This window comes from Ornithodoros turicata, chromosome 2 (genome assembly GCF_037126465.1).
Source record: "Ornithodoros turicata isolate Travis chromosome 2, ASM3712646v1, whole genome shotgun sequence".
In the NCBI taxonomy this organism is placed as follows: domain Eukaryota; kingdom Metazoa; phylum Arthropoda; class Arachnida; order Ixodida; family Argasidae; genus Ornithodoros; species Ornithodoros turicata.
In genome coordinates, this window is record NC_088202.1 from 108,106,347 (window position 1) to 108,123,310 (window position 16,964).

Consider the following 16,964-nt stretch of genomic DNA (forward strand, 5'->3'; position numbering starts at 1 on the left):
CATGATTTAGAACTTGGTCCCCTGGTCACACGCACACAAGGCATCACCTCTCAGTTCTTCCTACTTTTCGCACTAATTAATTTTGAACACTTTTAGAAAGTGAAAGGTGGCGATCCTCAGCGTTCGCAAAGAACAAAGTTGGAGTTGGTACCGGATTAGCGGACGGACACCGCGTGATATTGAAGTACGACGTAACACATTTGAGACAGGTTACTAATTACCTCTATACTTTTTTTTTTTCGAAGAACAACAGCAATTTTTGAGAAGTTCGGTTTAACCTATTAAAGGTTATGATGTCGGAGTCCCGTGCCTGGGAGGTGATCTGTGCCATCTGTTGGCCTTTCTCTCTGTATCCGCGTCTCTGTGTCGTCTCCTCGCAGTATCGCTGCTGTTTGCAAAACCTCGTGTTCCGGAATACACAAACCGTGCCCCTTCTCAATGAAATGCTTACTGCACTCGCGAGAAACAGATTATCTCTGAAAGATGAAAGTCACTGAAAAGGTTAGCTAGCTGTAGGACTTGAACTCACATCTTCTGGATTGCCGGTCCAGGGCTCTACCAATTGAGCTAAGCTAACACGCCTATTCAGCGACTTCCAGGGTGCGTCATCTGAAGGGACAAACCAGCCACTCTCTCTCACTCATCCTCCTTTCACTCTTACATTTTTGCTCAGTCATACACACATTCATATGACGGGATCGACGCAGGCGGCAACTGTTGAACATGAAAGAACTGATGTTCTGAGGCTGGAACGACATAGAAGGGACAAACACATACAAAGCCTCAATTTGCCTAAGAAATTAACGATGAAAGATGAAAGTCACTGAAAGGTTAGCTAGCTGTAGGACTCGAACCCACATCTTCTGGATTGGCGGTCCAGGGCTCTACCAATTGAGCTAAGCTAACACGCCTATTCAGCGACTTCCAGGGTGCGTCATCTGAAGGGACAAACCAGCCACTCTCTCTCACTCATCCTCCTTTCACTCTTACATTTTTGCTCAGTCATACACACATTCATACGACGGGATCGACGCAGGCGGCAACTGTTGAACATGAAAGAACTGATGTTCTGAGTTGAAAGAACTCATGTTCAGTTGAGTTGATGAACGCCGCGCGTACAGTTTTACTTGTGGGTGTTCAGGAGTTCACTCTCGGTTTGCCCTTCTACTACAAGACCGGTCACGTCTGCAGGACAAGCACGCAGGACCAGAAACATCATTCGTGGCAGCGACGTGGCCACGTTTTGTGTGTTTGTTGCTGAAGTGGTAAAGCATGCCAGTAATCAAACTTGTACAACAATTGAGGAAATCAAATGAATCTGCAGCCGTAGCCCAGGGCCAGCGCCAGTTTGTAAAGGAACGATTCAAGATGACTCTCACAGACATGAGTACGAAACAACCAGTCAAGTACGCGTACTTACGAACGAAACGTTATTCCCGTAACAGAGCTGATTTCTGTTGAACGGCAGCCGCAACCGCGGTTAGTACACGTTAACAAAACGTTGTTCCCGCAATGGTGCTCACATTTTAAGAGTAAATAACTTCGGAAAAGCATAGGAAGCAGCGCGAGCAACAAAGCGTTGCTAACTCGAAACTTTAGAAAGGGTCACGTGGTTGACTGGAAGTAATGGCGGTTTTGACAGGAGCGACCGCCAGAGGAGTCCCACGGAAATCTGTTCGAAACGGCCGCTCCTGCGTTTCCTTCCTCCATGACATGATGACATGCACCATGCAGGTCTTCAGTGCGCATCGACCGTCTTGAGCCACGTCTGTCAGGCGAATTATGCAATACCAACGGGCCTAGTCGAACGTTCTAGGATTCTCCAAATTATTTTTTTTGTACTTCGTAGTTATTTTGTAGTCATTTAGTGTGTTGCAAGTAGATGTTTCGAAATCATCCAGTCAGTAAGAATTTTCTTTTTGCGTGTCCGCATTTTGCTGCATTATTTGTTTCTACATTTCACTTTCACTTGCGCCATGTCGTGTCCCCAAAAAAGAAACGTCGCGTTGCATGACGGCATGACGCTACTTCGGCACCCGGACGACTATTTTCCGCACCAGCGGGTTGGCAACCATGCACCCTTCTCAGCAAAATGGCAGCGCGCGTTCGAAAGCGCTTGTTTTTGTGCACTTACATGTTATAGGTTTAGTTTGACTATATATCCTTAATTATATTATTGCACGTTGCACATGGCAAAAGCTATGAGCAATATACAGCTTTCAGAGGCCTGGAAGTTAATTGAAGCGTATGTTTCCTCACCAAATGAGACTGTAAGTGGTGTGTTGACAGTGTCGATCGCACTGTTGAGCGACATGCTGTGATGTACCATTTATGTTTGGCATTATGTTACTAAATGGTCATAACATTCTCAGGCAACCATTGAGTCAAACAAAACGGACATATGTGAAGCTCTGCAGCTATTGCACCAACGTGGAGCAGCACAAATCCTGTGCCCGTGGTTTCTGAGGAAATACCAACATGATTTGAGGCATAGAATTGTACCAACATTTTGGTCACACATTACTGACGCGGATGGATTGACGGTACATCAGATTCAGGTGAACAGAAAATTGAGCTTTCTACTGCATGATGACGCAGCCGTTTCAAGTCTTACTGGCTTTTTGTTTTTCCTTTCACCCCTAAGAAAAATCAAATTGAACTTTAAATATAAAATCAAACAGACGCGGTTCTGTAGTTTCGACCGCGGTAGCATACTCACGATCTTGCTTTCTGTATCCTGCTTCGTCCTTTGCTCTTATCTTTAGCTTCGACGAAGTGCTACTGACATTGATGTTGTTTCGCGAGTTTCCCACACGGGGACCTCTTTGTTGCTCAGAAGCGCAAAACATTGTTCCACCAACTTCAGGTACATGACTTCAATCTTGCCTACAAGTCCTTCATCACTTCAATATGACACCTTTTATTGCATTTGCTTCTCACAGGATTCATTCGAAAATGCTGTTACATACCTGGTCAATGAAGTGGAAGCATACAAAGCAAAAGCTCTTTTGATTCAGTCGACTCAGAGGCATGCTTCACAAGATACTTCAAGTGTCGTCAGCCCTGGTTTAGTACACGACAAATTAAGGGCTGTCCTGTTCTCATCAGTACCACCTCACTTCAACCAAGTGCTTCTAAGGTTCTACACCTCGGCATTTCGTGCATTTCATAAAGTGTCTGGTGAGTGTAATGAGGGAATGGGATTGCATAATGCCAACAGTGGATGTGTAACGGTACACGCCATGAGGAAGATACATCTATGAGAGCAGACGAAGCTTAGGATAACTAGAGGAACCAACGCAAAATTGAGACTGTACGAAATAAGGACGGTAAAATGAGTCGAGGCACCTGTGGCTAAGTAGTGCTTGTCAAAAAGTGGAAAATGCAGCGATCCGGCAAAGGTAGATTCAAGCAAAAGGCGCATGTCTGAACAGAGGTTACAACATGGATATTTATAAAAGGAGTCATGTAAATGCCTTCTATTGTATTCAAAATTTCAAGTCATACTGATTTCATGTAAATTAGGTTTATATTACTTGCGTTCTATTACAGGTCTTTAACTGATTTGCAGGTAAACACGGCTTTGTGTTATTATTGCCAAACTGCATTGCTATTGCACTAAGTTTCATACATTGGTATTGACTAAATAACTATGACGTCACACTTTTATGAGATACCCATGCAAGTCTTGTGCTGGGGTTTTTGCAGGATTTCCATCTTGGGAGGGTGTTGGAATTTCATAGGGGAGTGTGACGCTTGTGTCTGCAAGCTTTCCGAACTTCTTTGGCCTTTTTGCAAGTATTTTGTAGGTGGGGTGCTGGGAAACAGTGCCTCCACTGTCATGGTGCTCGGGAATTTTCCTTGTACCCCCAAAGATTCCCTGCCCCCCCCCCCACCACCACCACCACAAAAAAAATATATATATATCGGCCTGAAGGGCCAAATACACCCCAAAAGCAGCAGATATAGACGTCACCCCCCCTGCCAGAGATGAAAATCCTAGGAATGTCCCTGATAGGGCCTCAGCATTACAAGCAGATTGCATTGCTGTGTTTCATGCTACTGCAATATTTAGAGTATGTACTGGGGTGTGTGCATATAAAGTATGCCTATATCTCTGCATGTAGAGCATTATGGGTATACTTTATCTGAACACACTCTGTGCTGTATCGCGCAATTGCACACACCGTATTGATACATGCGTTAATCAAATTTAGGGGAAGAAGACTCTGAAGAAACTCTTGAGTGTGTGGGATGTGAAGAGGTGGAATACTGCAAATGTACTACTTTCATTGAAAAATTCAGACAGATCAACATAAAACTGTAAGTTGTAATTTCTTGGCTCGCCATATCTTTGAGCTCTGCGCACATTTTATCCGAAGTGCTGTGTCCACTTCTTCGACATTCTAGTTGATATTATTTTCAATGCCCTTCATGCTCTTTGCATTTCACATTTTGCATATGTGGCAGAGATGCACCCATATTACAACCATACCAGTGAATGTTTACCACTGAGTCACTTCAACCTACATTGTTTATGTGGATCATTGATCAGAATATAGCATCTTATATCCAAATGAAGTGTGTTTTTCCCAGGGTTCGCCGAATGGACCCAGTTTTAAAAACCCACCCGGGTTTTTTTGGGTCCACCAGGGCTGAAAAACCCAATAAAGCCCACACGCGGGTGAAATACAGAAACGAAGGAAAAAAAAGAAAAGAAAGAAAAGGGACGACTGCTTTGGAGGTTACTTTACCGTAAATTCTACAGCGGCAAACAATTATTTCTTCCAGAAACATGAAAAATAGGCGGAGGACGGCTGTTGCGTGTCATATGCAGCAGTTCGGAAAAAAAAAAAAAATCCCAGCACCCGAAAAACCCACCCGAAAAAACCCACTGGGGCGGGCTTTTTTAAAAAAAAACGGGTTTTTCCGAACCCTGGTTTTCCCCTTGGTTTGGGTAGCCCCAATGTTCTGCAGACATGTGTAGCTCTGTCATCAAAATCAAAGTGAAGTCCCATCTCCAAGGGAAGCCAAGTCATCTTTCCCCTGAGGTCTAAGGTACACATAAATCTGGTAAAACGCGTACCATAATATGTAACACTGCCGTACTTGGTCCTCTACCATGCGTGTTACTTTCTTTGTTCTCACTGAGATGATAGGTCATCCTATTCTTTGCAGTTGTGGTGGTTCTGCCCACTTTGAAAATGCACCAAGTTACGGTTTCTACCACATATTTCTATCTTGCCCCTGATGCAGATTCTACTACTTCAATAATGCTGATTTTGTGGGTATGAAAATGTGTGCTACTAATACAATGAAGAAATATTTTCTCTTTCAGCTGCACTCTTAACCTAATGGATGGGGTGAGCCAAGATGCAGCCTCTACAGTGGCATACAAGTTCATCGAGCAGCATTTGCAGAGTACTTGTAAAGGCAACTTTGAGAACAGATACCTACACACACTAGAAGAGGTACCCCCTTGAAGCTGTGTACTATACCACTATTAGCAGTTCAGGATTACATTCTTGTTAAGAAAACTTCAATTTAGTCTATATTGATGCAAGTACGTTTGTTGTTTTTGCCAACATCAGCATCATCAACATCAACGTCTGTTGGACTTAGTTCTACAACAGCCTTGTATGCCTCATTGCTAGTGCATAACCACTAGGTTTTCTTTTTTTAAACTCCGTGTGCATGCTGCGAAACTGCTGTGGTTAGGAGCTGCTATAGATGTGGACAAATGGGGAAGAGGACAGCAGGAAGGAGTGGGGGTTAATATGTGTCCCAAGCCGAAAGGAACAGACACGTACGAAGTGAAATATGGACAGCATACATATGGACTTATGGAACTATGCGATATGTGCATGAAGCAGCACTCACTTTTCTGTATACCTTTTCTCATGGCGTTTTCAGGCATACGGGTGCATTACCCGTGAGTATGTTCAGTTTGGAAGAGACTTCGTTTTGATTTGTTAACAAAATATACCGATGTCATACTTTTATTTTATTTTTCATTTAAAAAGACTGCTGTGACAACTGCTGGAAGACCAGGTTCCTCGTAAGAGGTTCTAATCCCTTTTGTACTTGGCTCTCATTTCCCATAAAGTAAAAATGAAAAATATTCTATGCAGAAATCGAATCGAATACACAAACAATTATTCGCTTCAGAATTTGAAAAATCTGAACATTTGCTACATACAGCTGCAAAATGAGGAGTGTGCTCTACATCTCTGGTTCTGGTACACCTTCCCAAGACTGTTCATATATGTATTTCTACCACAGATTAAAGTATACTGTACTTTGCAAAACGTGATGCTGTTATAAGTCTTCATGTGAGAAATGCCAACAAGATACCCTAGATATGAATATGAACCTACATCGCATCCACTTGAACTTCCCTGTTCCTATACTAGCATTTTTCATCTATGGCTTAGGCTTTCCTGTGCTTCTTCTGGTTTGTGGCAGGCATTGAAATACGTTTGTGCTAGCTTCTACTCATTTTTGAATCCTTGTACTATAATTGATGAGTTGAAGCTCTTTTAAAAGGATTTGCAGGCTTTTTTGCTACGACTCTCTTTTCTCTTAGTGGCTGAACCGAACAGTCCTGGAATGGTTTCAGCTCCTGTATAAAACCAAAGCTGACTACGAAGCTTCCCCAACGATGTCGTCTCTTAAAGTGAGTTGTCATGCTACAATGATGACATCCATGATTAGCAAAGCAGCCAAACAAGCACATACCGTAATTTCATGCGCATAAGCCGCACCGCAGGACCTGTTTTTCCGAACGTTTTGGAACTTTTTCGGGCAGATAAGCCGCGGGCAATATGGCACGACTGATTTGTGCGACAAAGGAGACCACAGAGAAGGGCATAAACCCTGTGGTCCATACTCTGGGGTTGCCATGGTGTACAACAAAGGAGGTCAGTTCTAGTGTTCTACCAAGATGGGGTTGTGCCCTTGTTGTGTGCTTTTCATGGATCGACGGGTGACCTTCCAGAAGACATGAATCACTGTCACCACTTTTGTTAAAGCAGCTTGGGGGGAAGGCACCAGGAATGTCAGTTTACTCGAAGTTGGACACATCCCTGTTACGCATTCTTCATGCAATGGCAGGGTGGTGCTGTTCCAGAGACAGTGTGAAACCTTTCGTTAAAACTGGCGCATGAGGAAAATGCCAGGGAAAAATAATCATTAGATAAGGGTGCCCATGAGGGAAAAGAATTGCGCATAAGCCGCGGCTAATACGCGTGAAATTACAGTACAGCACAACACAGCAACACAATACAGTTCTGTTGTTTGTATTTATGTGGCTGCTTTGTTGATAATAGTAGCACCAAACCTCTCATTCCAGCGTAGTTGATCATTAACAGGTTATAATGTCAGTTTCCAATACACTTTTTTCTTTTGTAACAGGACCATCTGAGTCACTTCTTGTATGATACCTACGTAAATGTACGCATGGACCAGCTTTTCAATATCATCATAGAGTTTCCAGAATCTCAGGCTGCCCTTGAGGATCTCAAAGAGTGCCTAGAGAAAACAAACCTCAAGCCAAAGGTTATTCACTCCTTGAAGAGTGCCATGCAGAGGCGGCTACTCCATCCTGGTAATATACTCTTATATCTACACAGCATCTACCAAGCTGTCTTCTGAGGTTTAGTTGTGTGATATGGTACATAGCGGGAATGGGCAGTAATACTATTTTTTTTGTAGCACTCAAACCTCGCTACAATGAAACTTGATATAACCAGGGATCGGAACCGGTATTTTTTTCGGTCCGGTTCGGGTTCAGGCATATTGGTTCGGTTCAGGTATATCGGTTCGGTTTGGGTTCGGCTCGCAGAGAACCACACACACAGACAAAAAAAATCGGTCAGTGGTCGGGACATTTCCAGGGATTGGAACCGTTACTTTTTAGGTCCCGGATTAACCGGTTCATGGGCAGTAATTTTGCTACATGAAAGCGAGCTTACGCTCCCCGTATCCAGTTGAGAAAGGTGTGAGATAACTGTTTCAGGTGAGTCAAAAAAAGGTCAGTCAGTAGTACAATTATTTCACCTCTGAACCGATTCCCGAACTGGTAACCGTATGAATTTTTTTTGGTTCAGTTCCGGTTCGGTTCAGAACAAGCAAAAAAATTCTTCTGGTTCGGTCTGGGTTCGTTTTTTCGGTTTTCGGTTTGGGTTCATTTCCGGTTCCGATCCCTGGATACAACGAAATTCTCGATGGAACGAGAGAATTTACATTCCCCAGTCATGCTGCTGTGAGATTATACAACCCGACGGACTCAGCCAAATAGCTCACACAGACGCACACAGAAGCGGCACGCAAGGATCAGATAACGCGAGCCGACAGGCATCCGGTATTTTGAACACCTGTGGTCGCTCTTAGCGCGCTCTCAGGTTTCCGGACGGCCGAGGAGAGAATCAGTTAGCGTCTCGGCCTCGAGGTATTAAGCACGAGCCATATGTACTCTTTAAGTAAAGTGTTAAAGTAAACTGTTCCCCTGCCTCAACTCATATTTGGCGCAGTCGACCATGAGCCTTAGCCAGGCATTCAGCCACAACAGCAAGCCCTTTTGAAGCCTTATCATCGCCTTGCCAAGCATTTGATCTACACGCCAAGCCCCGCCGTTTCAACGCCATGCAAGGTATTGTTTGGGAACAGTTAGACGCTGCTACAATGTCGCGCTTCAGTGTAGAACTTCTCAGAGAAGAACTGGAAGCACGGCAGTTGGACAGTGCCGGTCCGAAGGATGAACTCGTGCAACGTTTGATGACAAATATTAATGCGCAACGTGAAGCGTCTCCGCCTCTCGAACAGACGTCTTCAACCAGCACAGGTGCCCCCGCGGTACAATTGGACCCCGCCACGCTACAAAACCTGTCAGCTTTGCTTCAGCATATGCCACGCCCGACGACAACACTAACTACGCTGCCGGATCTGTCATCATCCATACCACAGTTCGAAGACTCACGGAAGCAAAATGTTAAAATGTGGTTGGAGGATGTTCGCCGTGTCCAGCAACTTGCGTGTTGGGAGGACGCTACGACCCGCCTGATTGCCGCAAGCAAGCTCAAAGGCGCTGCTCGTAATTGGCACCTCGCGTTTGGAAGCCAGTGTGACACTTGGACAACATGGAGCGCAGCTCTTCAAGAAACGTTTTCTCCGGACTTGACCCTGATCGAGTGGCAAAACCAAGTCATGAAAGTGACTCAGGAACATGGTCAGTCTCTCCATCAATACGCTTTTGCGAAGCTACGGGTCATTGAACGCTGTCCTGTCACTCTCAGTGACGCGCAAAAAATTGACTACTTGCTTCAAGGTATACGTGAGCAACACATCTCCGCAGCCCTAGCAGCCAACAGGCCACAAACGGTCAAAGGCTTTATCACGACCTGTTGCAGTCTCGACAAATGTGCTTATGAGCAAAACAACGCAAGTCCCTCATCGTCGACATCTGCACAACAGAAGCCTGCCACACAGTCGCCTCGGACAACTAAGCCATCGGAACCATCAACACAAGCCTCAGTTTCCCAACCGTCAGCAGTTGCATCAGCACCTTCTCGTCCTCGCATAGCGGACTTGCCAGCAGACCAGCAGGAAGCCAGGTACCAAGCTATTTCAGCCCAGTACGGTGCACCAGCTTTTCGCAGTGGTCAAGACCTGTCACAAGCAGTATGTTACAAGTGTAAAAAGCTTGGTCATCTAGCGTCAAAGTGCCGCAGCAGCCGCTCTTCGCCGCCTTCGTCAGTAAGCACCCCAAGCCCGCCAACAACGTCACAACCCTCTTCGCACAGCACTCCGATGGCCTTAGAGGGATCACAATTGCAATGCCCATTTTTTACTGCCAGTGTCACGGGAATAGGAGAATGTGAAGCCTTCCCAGATTCAGGATCAAAGATCACCCTGATCTCGAAATCTCTAGTCCCTGGTCACATGCTCAATCCTTGGACTATGCCGCCACTCGCTGTCGTTGGAGGTAGCACAGTACTCCCAGCAGGCACAGCCTTGCTGAAGATAGCGATCGGTACTGTTACGGGTATCGTCGAAGCTGCCGTTTTGGAACATAATGTTCTTCCCTTCATCATTGGTGAAGATTGGTTCGAATCCGCACATGCCCGTCTCATCTTCGAACCCCCTAGGCCAGTCCAGCTCCAGCACGCGGCCTCTGGTGTGATAGTCACCGTAGCTCAGAAGCTAGCTCCACAAATGGCTAATGCCGTCATTCTGACGCACTCAAATTTCGCTGCACAAGTGCAAGTGGCGTCACCAGACTGCCTACAAAAAGACCCCTTGCCTTCACCAGACCAGCCACTGTGGCGGACTCTGGCTCAGGAAGCTCCGCCATTGCCTACACATAATGCCAACGCTACGCCCTCAGCTGGCACTCTGCTCCTTCCAGTTCATCCAGATCTTCCAGCAGCACACATAGGAGATCAGTTATCGACCAGCCAGCTGTCAACCATAACGGATATTTTGGCTAAACATGTGGATGTATTCGCACGCCATGAAGACGACCTTGGTCACTTCGCGGGTACGCAGCATCGCATCGACCTCTTGCCCAATGCCTTGCCATATAGCCGCAGCCCGTACAGATATACGACGGAAGACAGACAGTTCATTGAAAACCAGATAAAGAAGCTCTTGAACCAAGGCATCATACTTCCCGCCTCGGGACCATGGGCCTTTCCCGTCGTTGTAGTGTCACGTGGAGACAAAAAACGGCTTTGCGTGAATTACGCGCCGTTAAACGAGCGTACAATCTCTGTCGTGCACCCCTTGCCCATCATAGAAGACATTATCCAAGACGTTGCAAATTGCGCATATTTCGCAACAGTGGACTTGAAATGTGCATATTGGCAAGTCAGCCTTCGCCCCCAGGACTACGAAAAGACAGCATTTATTACTCATCATGGCACATACATGTGGACACGAATGCCATTCGGTTTGAAGAATGCGCCGTCCACTTTCCAGCGCATCATGCAAACAGTTTTCCATGATCTTGCGCCTCGCCCGGACAAATCTGGTATCCGTGTATACCTCGATGATGTCCTCATCTACGCTCAGTCTTTTAGCACATTTTCCTGCATTCTCCAAGAAGGCCTCCAGCTTCTCCAAGACAGTGGACTAAAAGTCTCTCTGGACAAGTGCCGCTTTGGTCTCCAGTCCATTAAGTTTCTTGGCTTCGTCATATCAAGCGAAGGCCATCGTCCAGACCCAGACAAAGCCTCTGCTATGAGTCGTATCCCAACTCCTCGCACTCAGAAGCAAGTTCTCTCGTGGGTTCAAACTGCCAGCTTCTACCGTCGCTTCATCAAGGACTTCGCTAAAATTGCAGCACCCCTGCAGGCCCTTATTAAGTCCAAGATATTCTACTGGAGCCCCGAGTGTGAAGAGGCATTCCAAACGATACGCAGGGCCCTCACGGAGCCTCCACTTCTTGCCCATTTTGATGCCAACGCCCCTACAACAGTTACCACGGATGCATCAGGCTCTGCCATAGGTGCAGTGCTTTCGCAGGTACACCACAACAAAGAAGTTGTTATCAGCTATGCCAGCCGCGCCCTCACGCCAGACGAGTGCAAACTACACAGCAACGTGTGGGAATGTATAGCCGTGCACTGGGCCATTACAGCAAAGTTTCGGCATTATCTCCTTGGCCGAAAATTCATCCTCATAACAGACAATTGGACGGTAGCATGCCTGACAAAAAGCGTAAAGCCTTCTCGCAGATTCACTTCTATGATAATGGATCTGGTTGAGTTTGACTTTTCAGTTCAGCACCGCCCAGGTCGGCAGAACGTCGTGGCAGACCACTTGTCTCGTTTGTCATGTGCTGCCACACAGTCCTCTCAGTCCCTCTCTACAATGCAACCGGAAGATCCTGAATGCCACGCAATTCTTCTGGACCTTTCCAATGAAGAAGAATCATCAGAGTTCAGCGTCATAGACAACATTTTGTACCGTCGCACTTCGCAAGGCGTATATGTCATTGTCGCCCCAGCAGCCCTACGCCCTGCCATTTTTCAAGCGCTGCATGACTCTGCAGGACATTTCGGTACACAGCGAACACTCCAAAAGGTGCAAGCCCGCTACTGGTGGCCAAACATGGAACAATCAGTCGAAAGTTATGTGTCATCGTGCCAAACCTGTCAGCAGTACAATCGCCCGACATCACGCAATGTCGGTCACCTTGGCAGGATGCCCACGTCTGACGTTCCTTTCTCAAGCATTGCCATTGACCACGTCACCATGCCGCCCAGCTTGTCTACTAAGTACATTTTAAACGTCATTGACTTTGCAACTCGCTTCATTGCACCAGCTGCAGTTAACTCCACTTCAGCACAAGACGTTATAAAGCACTTGCATCAGGTATTTTATACCTATGGTACACCAGACCACTGCCTCTCTGACCACGGCTCAGCCTTTGAGTCGACAGAGTTCAAGCGTTTCATGCGACTCCACTGTGTAGAGCTTCACTACTCCACAGCATATTGGCCAGAAGGTAATGGCCTTGTCGAAAGAAGCAATGGGACTCTCCTCTCGGTCTTACGCAAAATCTGCGCTCTAGAACCCCTATCCTGGCCCAAGAAACTTCACGAAGCTGCCTTCGCTATCAACACCTCAGTGAACTCAAGCACGAGCTTCACTCCATTTCAGCTGTTGTTTGGCTATGTGCCTAAGATACCTCTGCAGCTCCATCGCCCCATTAAGCAATCGGACTTTACTGAACGCATACTGGATGTTGCGACGCAACGGTCCGAAGCAGCCGCTAATTCCGAAGCAGCCCAGGCTTCACGGCAAGAAATCTATGACCGCAGCCACCGGCCTCACAACTTCAGTGTTGGTGACCTTGTGTGGGTCAAACGCCAAGTACCCATGCCACATGGAAAACTGTCACCTCGTTTTAACGGTGTGTACCGTTTGGTGGAACAGCTGACCCCAGGAACCTTCAAAGCTCTTCGTGTGTCAAGTTATGGGTCACGACTCTTGAACCAGCCACGAACGGTGCATGTGTCACAGATCAAGACCTACAACCCCCCAGTCTCGCCAGTCGCCATTCCAGAGCCCAACCACGACACACAACCGGCAGATCTTGAAGACACTCAGGCTGCTTCAATGCCTTCTCATTCGAGCAGCGAGCACCGCCCTCAACGCTCCAGGAGATGCCCATCTCATCTTCAGGACTATGAACTTTATTAGACTTTCGTGCAGCATTTTGCACTTTGTGTCTCGACCAAGAGACTTGGTCTTCTTAAGCACCGGTGGGATGTGAGATTATACAACCCGACGGACTCAGCCAAATAGCTCACACAGACGCACACAGAAGCGGCACGCAAGGATCAGATAACGCGAGCCGACAGGCATCCGGTATTTTGAACACCTGTGGTCGCTCTTAGCGCGCTCTCAGGTTTCCGGACGGCCGAGGAGAGAATCAGTTAGCGTCTCGGCCTCGAGGTATTAAGCACGAGCCATATGTACTCTTTAAGTAAAGTGTTAAAGTAAACTGTTCCCCTGCCTCAACTCATACTGCCATAGGAAACAATGTATTTCAGCTCTCGTTGCAACGAAATGATTTTAACCTGGAATCTCGTTACAGCGAGAAAAAAAGGTCGCTCAGAAGACACTTTTTTGTCGAAAACGAGATTCACGCACCTTGAAGCACCTACTCCTCAAGGGCGGGGTCATTGGACTTCAGGAGAAAAAAAACTGGGAGAGGGAGCGAGAGCGTGCACGCAGAACCACCCAGTTGCGGAGAGCACATGCACTCCGAGGTTTCACTTAGCAGCACGTCCCATCATACGGCGTAGTTTTGTGCCCGGCAACTCTCAGCGAGTGTTCTTTCTGCCTACCAAGCCCAGCATGGATTGCGACGCAAAAAAAAGAAAAGTGCCGTCGCTGGAAGAGGAAGCTGCAATGATCAACACAGTCTCTTCAGGGAGAAAGAAGATCAACGGAGCTAAGGAGCATGGCATGTCCCTAAGCACACTGTCAAAATCTTGAAAAGCAAACAAAACATCGTGAAAGCGAAGGACTCCGGTATGAGCGCAGGCCGGAAAAGGTTGAAGACGTCACCGTACAAGGAAGTAGAAAAAGCTCTCTTCACGGGGTTCATCGACATGAGGGTGAAGGATGTTCCGCTGAGTGGAGCAATACTGCAGTAAAAAATGAGGGACTTCGCCTGCCTTCTGGACGTCAATGATTTTGAAGCAAGCAGCGGTTGGCTGCAAAAATTCAAGGACCGTCACAGCAGGGGTGGATCTAGGATTTTCCTGAGGCGGTCCGCTATGGACAAGTACCACGTGCATGCTGAGATTGGTCCACTGAACCCTATGTTCAAGTCTGGAATTGAGGGGGGTTCAGACCCCTGGACCCCCCCCCCCCCCCCCCCTAGATTTGTGCCTGCGTCACAGCATTGTGGGGAAGGTGCTGAGCGGCGAGAGCTCCTCTGTCGACAAAGAAGAAGCCAGCACGTTGGTCGCGACTCATGCCCCTGACATCCAGGCCAGGTACCACCCCGCTGATCTTTACAACGCTGAGGAGAGACGGGTCTGTTTTTTCAAATGATGCCAAACAAAATGTTGAAGGTTAAGGGAAGTCTCTGTCATGGAGGAAAACAAATGCTGGCAGCCACGATGATGACGATCAGTCCGTGGACGCGGTGCCAACGCCTCAACAGGTCGTCAGCGCCACCTATGTTTTGCAGCATTTTGTGTTTGTGCGTGATGACTTGGAAAAGGCCGTCAAGGCGATATTAGTACAGGAATGATATGTCACCCCTTGCCCGTTCAGTACACGCCAGACGAAGATGACAGACTACTTCCGATCAAAATAAAGTGTGGTGCGTATTTCAGCTGTCTCTTTCACTCTTTTTAATTAATTCTACATTCAGTATGATGTTTTCCCGCAATTTGTGTCCGAGTACGTCATGATTTTATCGAATTTCGGTGCAACGTAATATTCGGTATAATGAAAAAAATCGTCAGTTCCCTTGAGTTTCGTTATATCGAGGTCTGACTGTACTAATACATAATACTTCACAAAAACATGCATTATAATACTAATACAAATACTCTACTATAATATGTTATGGTAATAAATAAATACAACTTTTTTTAAAGCCCAGGGTGTACACAACATTCATTTCACAATTTACAGTGCCTGTTCTATGAAACAATAGATGCATTACTGGCTATTTAGCTTTAATAATAACATTTTCTCAAAAACTCAATCTTTGAGTGCTCTCCTGTATGGTTGGTGGAGCAAAGAACATCTTGTGGTATATCTGACATTACCAGTTCACGTGGCTCAGTTAGGATGATCCCTTTCTTTCCACACCGAGACTAGTAGGTGATACAGGTTTGAATCCGGGTTTAAGGTTTTCCCTAGGTTTTCCAAAGACTTTCCAGATGAATGTCTGCACAGTGCCTTCTCACCTGTCCCATGACACGTACTACCCCCCTACCCCCCCTTGAAACTTGACAGGAAAGAAATGACAGTGAGTAAGGTCTCGTGCCTACAAGTACCAGTTGGATTGGCCACACTGCTCATTCCTGTCAAGTCAAAGCTAGATGCGTTTGTATGTTACCAAATATGCCAAATAGAAAAGTAATTATTTTTTTGTCAGGACTGTGGTGTGCAGTCCACAATGTAATCAGCCACAACTATTGAGGTGTAACAACACCATTTAAAAAAAAATGCTTGGTATGTGGTACACACAGGTGAAACATTCCAGCACATTGTTGGGTGAAGCTGCTTTGTTGTTTTGTTCATGCTCAACTCGTTTTTGTTTTTTTTCATCTGTTTGTGGTGCGATTTCATTTTTTCTTTTCTAGGTGTCAACACTGTAGATATACTGACTGCGTACATTTCAGCCATCAAAGCCTTACGTGTCCTCGATTCAACTGGCTACATACTTCAACTAGTGTGTGAGCCAGTTTGTAGGTATCTGAGGTAAGTCTGTTATTGTTGGAGCTTGCTGTCAAGCAAGCTATTTATCCATAATAGCATATCCAATATCCATTATGTTTGCAGTCAAAGAAGAAGTTTGCTCCCTACCATAATTAAAATAAATATGCTCGGCAGGTGCATTTGGCACCATGCCGCTGTCCTGCTAGCCCTTTCGGTCTGCATCGACATATTTCCAGAGTTATTCGTATTTTGTCATAACAACCAGCATTTGGTACAAACTCACGAGGAGGAGCAAAAAAAGAGAATCTCCTCATCACCTCTCGTGAGGTTCCGCCAGAGCGGTTAGGCGTTCATACGAGCATCTCTCTTTGTCTACTTGTATTGCTTTATCGTTGCGGATACATTTCTCCTCCTTGTTTAATCCATCTCCAGCTATTTCTCCTCTGCATCTGCAGCTGAGAGCTACTAGATACACAAGCACATGCAGCTAGCAAACAATTGTACTACAGCATTGAGTAGTATCTTCAGCAACTTGGAATGCTCTCTTTTGAAACCTCTAATTTCTGGATACATTTCTAAACAATGTATAACAGGAATATAAACAGGATACAAACCTGGCATAGCTGAGCATGGTGGTGCATGTACTAGTACACGTTACTATATTTACTTGCACATACGTAGTTTGTGTGTGCCTTCTGTCGTGTTAATTTTTTAAGGCAAAATACTTGTGTGAATTCCGTGGGTAAAATGTGAGTTGACGCATTGGCATAATGTGAGCCGACAACTGTTGCTGAGTTTGAAGGGATCGAGCATTTTGTGAGTTAAATGACACAAAAAATGTTTGGCCGCGTATGTCTAATTTCCATTCCCTTATGCTACTCCCTTCTGTTACGTAACCTTGGAGTATACTGAATTGCATAATTAATGAGTTGTCAAAATGCAGTTCTCAAAGCTGTACGTCATTGTATGAAATCAAGCTCTAGTACTTCACAGGTGCAGGCTGATGTGTGCTTTTGTAAACAACAGTAGCAGAAATTTGCAAGAAGAGA

The 16,964-nt window shown here is 46.0% G+C and overlaps 1 protein-coding gene and 1 non-coding gene across 2 annotated transcripts in view; one reads left to right on the forward strand and one right to left on the reverse strand.

The window, feature by feature from the left end:
• Positions 1-833: 833 nt before the first annotated feature.
• Positions 834-906, reverse strand: Trnag-gcc (transfer RNA glycine (anticodon GCC)). Its single transcript has one exon. It is a non-coding gene; the product is annotated as a tRNA-Gly (tRNA).
• A 1,180-nt stretch (positions 907-2,086) lies between these two features.
• LOC135385934 (anaphase-promoting complex subunit 2-like) overlaps positions 2,087-16,964 on the forward strand; it is a 29,439-nt gene continuing 14,561 nt past the window's right edge. The window contains exons 1-8 of the mRNA XM_064615564.1: positions 2,087-2,270; positions 2,373-2,558; positions 2,943-3,180; positions 4,218-4,323; positions 5,339-5,471; positions 6,587-6,676; positions 7,414-7,606; positions 15,840-15,957. Of these exons, the coding sequence (XP_064471634.1) occupies positions 2,190-2,270; positions 2,373-2,558; positions 2,943-3,180; positions 4,218-4,323; positions 5,339-5,471; positions 6,587-6,676; positions 7,414-7,606; positions 15,840-15,957 (1,145 nt within the window). The 5' untranslated portion in view covers positions 2,087-2,189. The remainder of the gene's footprint in view (positions 2,271-2,372; positions 2,559-2,942; positions 3,181-4,217; positions 4,324-5,338; positions 5,472-6,586; positions 6,677-7,413; positions 7,607-15,839; positions 15,958-16,964) is intronic.